General features: G+C 39.0%; 1 protein-coding gene across 1 annotated transcript in view; it reads left to right on the top strand.

Moving 5' to 3' along the window:
• Positions 1 to 7,032: 7,032 nt before the first annotated feature.
• zswim8 (zinc finger, SWIM-type containing 8) overlaps positions 7,033 to 9,964 on the top strand; it is a 70,020-nt gene continuing 67,088 nt past the window's right edge. The window contains exon 1 of the mRNA XM_076743967.1: positions 7,033 to 8,655. Coding sequence (XP_076600082.1) covers positions 8,478 to 8,655 — 178 coding nt within the window. The 5' untranslated portion in view covers positions 7,033 to 8,477. The remainder of the gene's footprint in view (positions 8,656 to 9,964) is intronic.

Below are 9,964 nucleotides of genomic sequence, written 5' to 3'. Positions count from 1 at the left end.
GAGACATGAGCTAAACCAGAAGCTAACTGTGTCACAGTCCAGCAGAGCACTTACCTGCTGCAGCTCTTCAGCCATGCCCCATACCTGCCTATCTGCACACCTAGCCAATGAGAGTCATCAGGAGAGTATTTAAGCCACGCTGTCACTCTTCCCAGTTGCCAGATTGTCTTTGCGCCATGCCAGACTCTCCAGCGTTCTTGTCCAGACTGATCTCCGGTGTCCGACCTCGTCTGTTCCCGACTACTCCTTCTGTCCTAGCCCTGTGTCTGCGGGTGTGCAGATCTTACCACCTCGGTGGTTTCAAAGAGCATATTCCTCCTCTGAGAGTGGTTTCAACCACGCCGAAATCTGTCCGTGATTTTCGCGTTCAATCCGCTCCCTTCACACTAACTCCCTCTGAGCCGGCTCTCTGCTCAGTACGGCACATTGTTGCTCAGGTTGTCCGTTTCCCCGTATTCCCTGTAAATCGGCTGGTACTGTAATTGGGTCCTCCACTAGCCCGTTACAAAACTGAAGTCGGGACCAGACTCCAAGGTCACGACCAGGCGATTACCGAGGCAGAGGAGCGCATTTCGGATATGGAAACAAGCGGCACTGCAACGAAAAAGGCTCTGCTGAGTCTGCTGAAAGAGCAATGCAGGCTGCAAGAAAAAGTCACAGATTTGGAAAGTAGGTCCAGAAGAAACAACATCCAGGTTTATGGTGTATCAGAGGGCTTGGAGGGCAAGTCGATGATAAAGTTTATGGAAAACGTACTAAAGTACTAAAAACCGTACAAAACAGCACGACTGGATAACAACAGAGGTGAACCATTCCTTTTTACTCTCTCTCTTTACTTAATTACTTCAAAACCAGGGGCGGCTGGCCGAAAGAGGGCGCTAGGGCGCTGCCCCCTCTGTCTCACACCATGTAGAATTACACAGCCCTTCCTTTAATACAACGTTTTTTAAAATGACTTTTACAAGTATATTCTATGTTTTAAAAAGGCAAAATGAATAATATAGTCTGAGGTGAGTTACTAAAATGTAAAATCTGCACTAAATAGTCAGATTAGAAATGTCCTTGTCTACAGTTACTAATAGCTGACATATATCCGGCCATTGACTCCCGTTATAACTTTGACATGCGCAGTTCGTTCCTCTTCAATACAAGAGATACGAGACAGCGGGGCGCAGGCTGACTGCTCTCCCTCTCATCGCTACACACACCACCGGCCATGGGGTGGCAGCAGAGAGCGAGCGGTTTGTTCACCCACGAGCCTGTAATTAAAACTGCAAAGCGAGTGACGTTGAGCACAGAGTGCCGGAATAATTAGCAAACAAGATCATTAGCTAGTCACAGAGCCGAAAAAGGAGAAAATGAAGAGAGAAAATCACTGAAAACAACGCCGTTCGAGAGGAGAACACTGCAGGAGAAACTGAGAGTGAAGGAGCTCGGACCTGACCGGCTGGACGTCTTAATTAGACAGCAGTCCAAAGACAGAGGGAGAAGATACACTCGCTCTTTTTCACGGAGCTGGTATGAGTCTTGGCTAACTGGATGCAGTGAGGCAGGTGTTTTATTTTGCTTCCCTTGCCTGCTTTTCCAAACCAAGGGAACTGATCAAGCGTGATCAAGCACTTTTGGCTTAAAGCCTAATGGTTTCCGTTATTTTCTTTATACAAAGTTTTTTGTTGCTTTGATAGTCTTAAATATGAGGATTTGCTGTGTTTTCAATGTCATTTAAGGTTGTTAATATAAATGTTAGCTAACGGAAGCACTTTGGGCTTTAAGCCTGATAGTTTGATTGTTTTTTTAAACAAAATGTCCAGTTTTTGTTGGTTTCATGTGTATGTATTTGCTGTTTTTTTCTTTTTTTATTTGAGTATGTAAATATAAATATGTTGTTCCAAACAATTAGCTGGACAGAAGAAGAACTTGGTACTCTTGGAAGCTGTGAAAATGAATTGTTTCTCTTTTTACTTTTGATTTATACATTCTTGGTTTGTTTAATGATGGAAAAGGAGATTTTAAGGGTTTGTGTGTACCAATTATATCTTATCTGGAGCCAAACATATCAAACACTGGGGAGATAAATTCAAATTCACTAACTGGTAACATTCACCTGCATTTAACTGTCTATTTGTAAACATAATATACATTAATTCTTGTGGTCCGACGTTGCCAACTCCGCTTTTTGGTTTGGTAAATTAATTGCGCGCCCCCCAAGACAAAAATTCACCAGCCGCCACTGTTCAAAACTTAATCTGTTGAAATTACTGTAAATTACAGTTACAGGAAGTTCTTGCATTTATTGTTTTTGTTATGATGAGTGTAAATGCTTGTTCTTGTTCTATGTTCAAAACAGGGGAGGATTTTTTTTTTCTACAAGGGAAGTCTGGTTTTGTTGAGGTTACAGCATCATACAACTCCAGATGTAAGCGGGTATATACAGGGACCAGATAATGAAAGTAGTGTCTCTAAATGTGAATGGGCTTCGCAGCCCAGTCAAACAGAGCAAAATCCGTCTTAAACTAAAAAGAGAAAACATAGATACTGCATATCTGGAAGAAACCCACCTTATGGAAGCTGAACATGAAAAACTCAAAAGACAGGGGTTTAAATATATCTTCTCCTCCTCAGAAATATCTAAACACACTATGGGAGTAGCAGTACTAATTTCAGGAAGGGTGAATGAACATATGTCTACTATTAAAGACAAGGAAGGTAAATTCATAATGATCTGTGGGAAAGTTGATGGAAATTTGTTTACCCAATACAATGTGTATATCCCTCCTGCTTCAGAACCAAATTTCTATGCCCAAGTAATAGAGAGGATCGCAACTGAAGCACAGAGGACTTTAACATGTGCGGGTGACTTTAATACTATGCTTTATCCAAACCTAGATTCAGCTGGAATAAGAATGTCTTGCCCCCCAAAAATAACAAAGAAAATTAATTTACTACTGTCAGAAATAGGATTAATTGATATTTGGAGATACCTAAATCCATTAGTTAAAGATTATACCTTCTATTCATCCCTACACTCAACATATTCTAGAATTGATTATTTTTTAATATTTGGAACAGACAGTCGCAAAGTACAAGACTGCCATTTTGGAGTAATGGACCTTTCAGATCACTGCCCACTCTATTTGTCCCTAAAAATGACCTATAGAAGGAAGCTTACACACTGGAAACTAAACCCTAGTGTACTCAACAACAAAAGGACAGAACAGTCTGCAAGAGAAGTTCAAGAATACTTGGAGTTTAATGATAATGGAGAGGTTTCTCCGCCCATACTCTGGGATGCCTGCAAGGCAGTAATGAGAGGGAGGGTGATTGCAGTGACATCTTAAGAAACAAAGAGAGGTAGAAATTAAGACCCTCCAGACGGAACTCAAAAACCTACAATCTGAACATAAAGAGCCAACAGACCCAAAAGTTAAAATAGAAGTAAAAAAGAAAAGAAATCACATTGAAGAGTTATACTCTCAAGAGTTTCAAAAGAAATTGCTATACACAAAACAAAAACACTACGAAGGAGGCGGCAAATATTCAAAACTATTTGCATACAAGCTAAGAAAACAACAGGCAGGCAATGCAATATACAAGATAAGGGACCCAAAAACCAAGATAATTTACCACCAAATTCAGGAAATTAAAGCCTGTTTTAAAGCATATTTTGAAAAATTATATTCACAACCTCAAGTCAATACTGACCAGAAAATGGAGTCATTATTCGAATCCTTAAATCTACCACAACTCACGGAAGAAGAAAATAAAATATTAGCTTCACATATTTCAAAAGAAGAAATTTACTCAGGTATTTCAAGACTCAAAGCTAATAACTCCCCAGGTGTGGATGGATTCAGTTCAGAGTGATAAAAGAAACTGAAGGAGGCTTTGACACCTATTTTATTAAAAACATTCAACTGGGTCCTGACTAAAGGGGAAACCCCTGCATCATGGAAGGAAGTGATATATCAGTTATATACTAAGGGAAGTAAGGACAAATTAGACTGTGCAAATTACAGACCAATTAGTATGGTTAATTTGGACTATAAATTATTTAGTTCAATAATCAATATGGATCAAACAGGTTTTGTTCTTGCGCATCAGACACACCATAATATTAGAAGATCTCTACAAATGATCAGATATATAAATCAAAATAAAATACAAGCCGTGTTGGTTAGTTTAGATGCCGAAAAGGCGTTCGACTCGGTCAGATGGAAATTCTAATTCGACACTATGGAGAAATTCGGTTTCAATCAAGTAATTATTAATACATTAAAAGCCCTTTATGATAAACCATTAGCTAAGCTAAAAATCAACGGGGCGCTCACAGACTCATTTTTACTGGAGAGATCAACAAGACAGGGCTGTCCCCTAAGTCCTATCCTATTTGCAATTTTTATTGAGCCATTGGCACACTGGATTAGACAGAACAACAAGATCACAGGTATAAACATGGCAGCAGGCGAACAGAAGCTGGCCCTGTTCACGGATGACGTGCTCGTTGGCCTTTCTCACTCAACAGAATCTCTGCCAGCATTGATGTCTATTTTAGATGAGTATGGGTCATACTCAGGGTATAAATTAAATAAGAAAAAAAACTCAGATCCTCAGTTTTCACTTTGATCCCCCTCAGTGTCTCCACTCCAGGTACCATCTAGACTGGGACAAAGCTCTATAAAATATTTGGGAATTCTCCTTCCTTTAGACATATCAAAACTAGAAGAAATTAACTATGCCCCCTCCAAAAAAAAAAAACAAAAAAAAAAAGAAATTATAGCAGATATCAATAGATGGAACTTGAACCCTTATCTAAATATCATTTCTTGTATAGATTTGGTTAAAATGAAAATTTTACCAAGACTTTTTTATCTATTTCACTCAATACCAATAGAGAAACCAGTACTGTATTTTCGAGAGTGGGATAAAATTCTTTCCAGATTTATATGGGCAGGGAAGAAGCCAAAAATTAAATATTAAACTCTGCAATTACCAAAAGAGAAAGGTGGATTAGCCCTCCCCTGTTTGAAAAATTATTATAAAGCAGCTCAAATCCGGTCATTAGTGGGATGGTGTACCCCTAATTATAGATCAAAATGGAAAGAAATAGAAATGGCAATGAGAAAGGGACTACTAGTTAATAATTTAGTTGGAGATCCTTCACTAATTAATCACCTCTCGGACCCCAACAACACATGGATAATTGGCTCTTTGACAGCATGGGTGAATTAAATAAAAAATATCAACTGAGGAGAAGAACCAAAATGTTTAAATGGCTTGCATATGACCCAGATTTTGTGCCGAATAAATATGACACAAGGTTCAAAAATTGGACAGAAAATGGACTTACAGCATACTGTACACTCTTACACCAGGATAAGGAAACAGAGGGAGGCTTCACAGTCTCTCAAGAGGAATGGGACAGGACTTGCAGACAGCAGTGGTCAGTGACAAGCTCCCCCTCCTGGAGGGAATTCAGCTGGAAAAACGACTCAGTTCTTTCATTCTCTGGCACAAAAGTCCAACTATTCAAATCGGACTGCCTGTTGGAGGTCCTGTGGGAATACTTCAGTAAATCATTTTCATATTTTTTGGAGCTGTCCCTCTGTCACTCCATTTTGGAGACAGATTCTTGGGGTCTTGGAGGCTGTCTTTAAAAGGAAAATGTCTTTAAATTTCAAAGTCATGTACCTGTGTGATCTGGATGGACTTGAATATACAAAGCGGGACAAATACCTTTTGAGTGTTAGTGGGGTGTAAAAAGGCTTTGACCAGAAAATGGCTTAAGAAAGACAAACCGACAATAAATGAGTGGATCGACATAATTTATAATATATATGTTATGGAGAGAATTACATCCAAACTAAGAAACCAAACTGATTTTTTTGAAGCAAACTGGTCAAAATGGCTCAGTAATGTGTCAACTGTAAGACCTGATTTCATATAGATCGCAAAGATAAGGTCAAACCCTTTCTTAAGAAATGTTTTTCTCCCTATTTTCAAGTAGCATCTTTATATTTTTATGTATGATGTGTTTATGTTGACTCACTGTTTCACTTAATGCTCAAATCCTCCCCTCATCATGTTATGTTATGTTGTATGTCTTTGTGCCCAGCTGGCACATATGTGTTTGTTACTAAAAGAAAATGAATAAAAAGTAAATTAAAAATAAATAAATAAATGTAGTCATTTTATGTTCAAGTACTAGTTGATCTGTTAACAAGCCAGACAACTTATTTGCATAACAACCTTAACAATATATATATATATATACACACACACACATATACATATATGTGTGTGTGTGTGTGTGTGTGTGTGTGTGTGTGTGTATATATATATATATATATATATATATATATATATATATATATATATATATATATACACACACACACATATATATAGTTTTAAAAATAATAGAAAACCCATTTATGAAAAGCTGTGATGTAGGTTGATTGATTTTGCTGACTTAAATAAACTAGGTGAATAATATGCTGAAAGATTATTGTGGCCCTTTGATGCAAAATAAAATAAAATAAAAAATTAAAATAAGAAATACTGCCTTGCCCAGGTTTAAGGAAATGCTCTGACCAGTTCTTCCACTAGTGCTTACAAATATGGCCGATAACCATATAATGAGTATAAGAGGGTTTATTCATGCAGTGTGCCTCAATTAAGTAATATAGCCAGAAGCGCCCTTTTTGGCTGTATTGTAGAACAGCTGTCAATGCAACATCCAGTTAAAACAAGATGTACTTTTTGAGGTCAGCCTGAGCCATATTTATGGCATAAAATACATTAATCATATGTCAAGAATCTACCTGACCAATATCAAGTCTAAACGGTCAGTGCGCGCTACATGACAGTATGCTTAAGCTCATTTGGTTTGCTGTCACATCGCCTGGCTGCATTGTTTTCCAGCCTAACCGCAACCCAGCTGAACCGCTGCCTATATGGAGCTGGCTGCCGGAAGCTGTGATCAGCTGATGAAGGAGGCGCTGTAAGAGAAGTGAGCCATCTTCCCCCGGCAGACTGATACTCTCTGACAGAGTCTGGACGAGAGGGAAACGGGGATCCCGTTGTCATTTGAAGGAAGAGACGACTAAGGACAACCGATCTCATTCGCAAAGGATATCTGATGGACCGATCAGAAGTTTTGCGCCCGAACTGAAGGGAGGAATATACCAGCTTTTAATGTCAGGTAGAAGGTAGTAACAATAATACAAAGAACGGAAACATTGAGCTCGGAGCCCAGAATAATATCGAAATATGAAACATGTGCAACTTAGGGAAATGCAAAAGTCCAGAGGATCGGTGATATAAATAAGCATGTAGTCCTGTAAGTACGACAGGTGTTCAGCTTCACCATTAAATGTAAACAAACAGCTATTCAAGCTAGTTGAACTTAGCCGATTGGGGGTTAGCTTTCTAGCGGCTAACGGCTAAAGGGTATTTTTACCAGAGCGAAGGTAAACCGACCTAAACAAGCCTATTGTCGGGTTCAAAACCAAACCTAATCCTAATATAGTAGTCTACAGTCGATGACAGCTGTAACTGTTATCTCAGTATGCAGTTATTAGCATAGATAGCTTCTCAGCTAACGTTGGCTAAATGTTATTTGCATTAGCAGCCTAGCATAATACCATTAAACTAACGTTAGCGCACTAAATGTAGAACAAAGAAGACGTTTGACAATACTATGCATGTTTTTGACAGTGGCCTATTCAAATTATATTTTGCTATGAGAAAGATTAAATACTTTCAGGATTGGTATAATGCTACAATAGATAATCGAGATATCAAGTGTACTCCAGTTGATTGGCTGAGAAGAGTAAAACGTCGGGATGAAAGAAACCTGTTTAATGACCTCTTACAGATTTAATCACATCCCTACCCAGAGCCAACGTTGTTGTAAAGCTTTAGTATGATGTATTCGCTCTCTTAGCTGCATAGTGGTTGGAATTTTTCACTTTTGCATTATCGGTTTGTTCGATAGCAACACTGCTTAGCCGTTGTGTAGGGCTCGTTTGTCCTCTCAGGGGCAGCAGTCGGCAATAGTACAGTCAAACAAACGACAGGACCTTATGTTGTAAGTAATAGGCTTGGAGCCGAGACTCAACCGGGCGGTATGGAGTGGGTTGTTAAATCGATATAAATCAGTCGTTTGATTTGAATATATGAGAAGTATATAAGTTACATATTAACACTTTGTTGTTTTGTTGTCTGTTTAGTGCAGACTATTTCATGGAGAACTCCGCTCTGTCAGAATTTGTATTATGTAGTAGTGTTTGAGGGCCCATCGGTAAGCCTCTCAGCTGTGTTTTGGTTGCTAGTGGCCTCCCCTCCCCCAGTCTTGAGAGTCTTGATTCGCCATAAGAGTTGTACACTTTTCGTCGGGTTTTGCCTGGGTTTTTAGACTGAAGAAAGGCCTCAAGTCGCAGTCCCCTGGACTCCGAAGCAGTTAAAAAGTGGATGTAATGGAACTTATGTTCGCCGAATGGGAGGATGGGGAGAGGTTCTCCTTCGAAGACTCGGACCGGTTCGAGGAAGACTCTCTGTGTTCCTTCATCTCTGAGGCCGAGAGTCTCTGTCAAAACTGGAGGGGATGGAGGAAGCAGTCGGCTGGACCCAACTCCCCTACTGTCAAGATTAAAGGTTGGAGAAGGACACACACACACACACACACACACACACACACACACAAATCATTTTCATTCATTCTGAATACATCCATGAACACACACAGTGAGTGTAAAAGGCATTGTGTTAGTTACAACAGGGTTAAAGGACATTGCCAGTATTACCTGTTGTTGGGAAACGCATTGTATTAATTTGTATAGTGTTATGAAAATATAATTTTAATTTACATATTAATTGTATTGATACAATAGATAATCTTTCTTGTCAGTTTAGCAATATGGTTGTACCTGATATTATTGCTACACAATAAAAAAGAAAAGTCCAGCACTCTCTACTTTCATTAGCTTTGTCAGTTTGTTGCTGTGCATACTGTAGGCCTTAAAGCAAGACTGACATATCACTGAACTTTTTTGTATTTAACCGAAATTATAGTAGCAGTTTTTCACAAGTCAGTCAACAAGCTACTCCTCCAATCCCAATCTGAAAGCCTTTTTGGGCGAGGATTTGTACTGTGTTTTTAAATCATTATATGGATAATGTCATGGAAGCGTCCTGGGAATGTGGAACCCACTGGCTACAGATGCCTCATAGCAACCTCAGGCTCTTCTTTGGGGTTATTCTCGAGAGACCCCTCCATGTTCCTGTTTACTAAATGAATCAACAAGTAGAAAGCTCTGTGCCACAGGAACAGCCACCAGTGCTAGTGAATGACAGTAACTGCTTTCAGGCAGCGTCCTACACTATCAGAATAAGAGCTTAGTTAGAATAAAAATGCCTTAGTCTGAACAAACTGATTTTCTCTGAAATCCATTAAAGTCTATTTTAAACATTTGTTTGAACTCCTCACAATTTGTTCCAAAGATAAAAAATGTGTCCTGTTAATTTGTCTCTGATCTACTCAGTGGCACCAGACAGTAGAAATGTGGAATGTGAAATATATCATGTAACCTGAATTCCTTACTTTAAGAATTGCTTTTTAAAATAATATTTCTTTACATAAGGAAGAAGGAACTCTGCCATGCCAGGTTACCGGAATTTTTTTTTTTTTTTTTTTTTACCTGCCATAGCCAAGATTTACCCTGTACTTGGGAGGTGCTAATTTAATTCCCTGAACATGTCCCATAAGAAAAGAGGAATGCAGAGGAAGTAACTATTCAGCTCTGCTGATGAATGATGGTTGTGAGATGTTGTGGTGGCATTTGTAAACAGGAACTTGATTTCATCTGCAGCAGCGAACACATGGTCTTCTACCACTATTGGGCTGTAACCTCAGCTTATTTGGAGACTTTTACAATAGTATAACTTACTACATGAAACATATACT

Source organism: Chaetodon auriga, chromosome 11 (genome assembly GCF_051107435.1).
Source record: "Chaetodon auriga isolate fChaAug3 chromosome 11, fChaAug3.hap1, whole genome shotgun sequence".
In the NCBI taxonomy this organism is placed as follows: domain Eukaryota; kingdom Metazoa; phylum Chordata; class Actinopteri; order Chaetodontiformes; family Chaetodontidae; genus Chaetodon; species Chaetodon auriga.
This window is presented reverse-complemented; position numbering and strand designations above follow the sequence as displayed.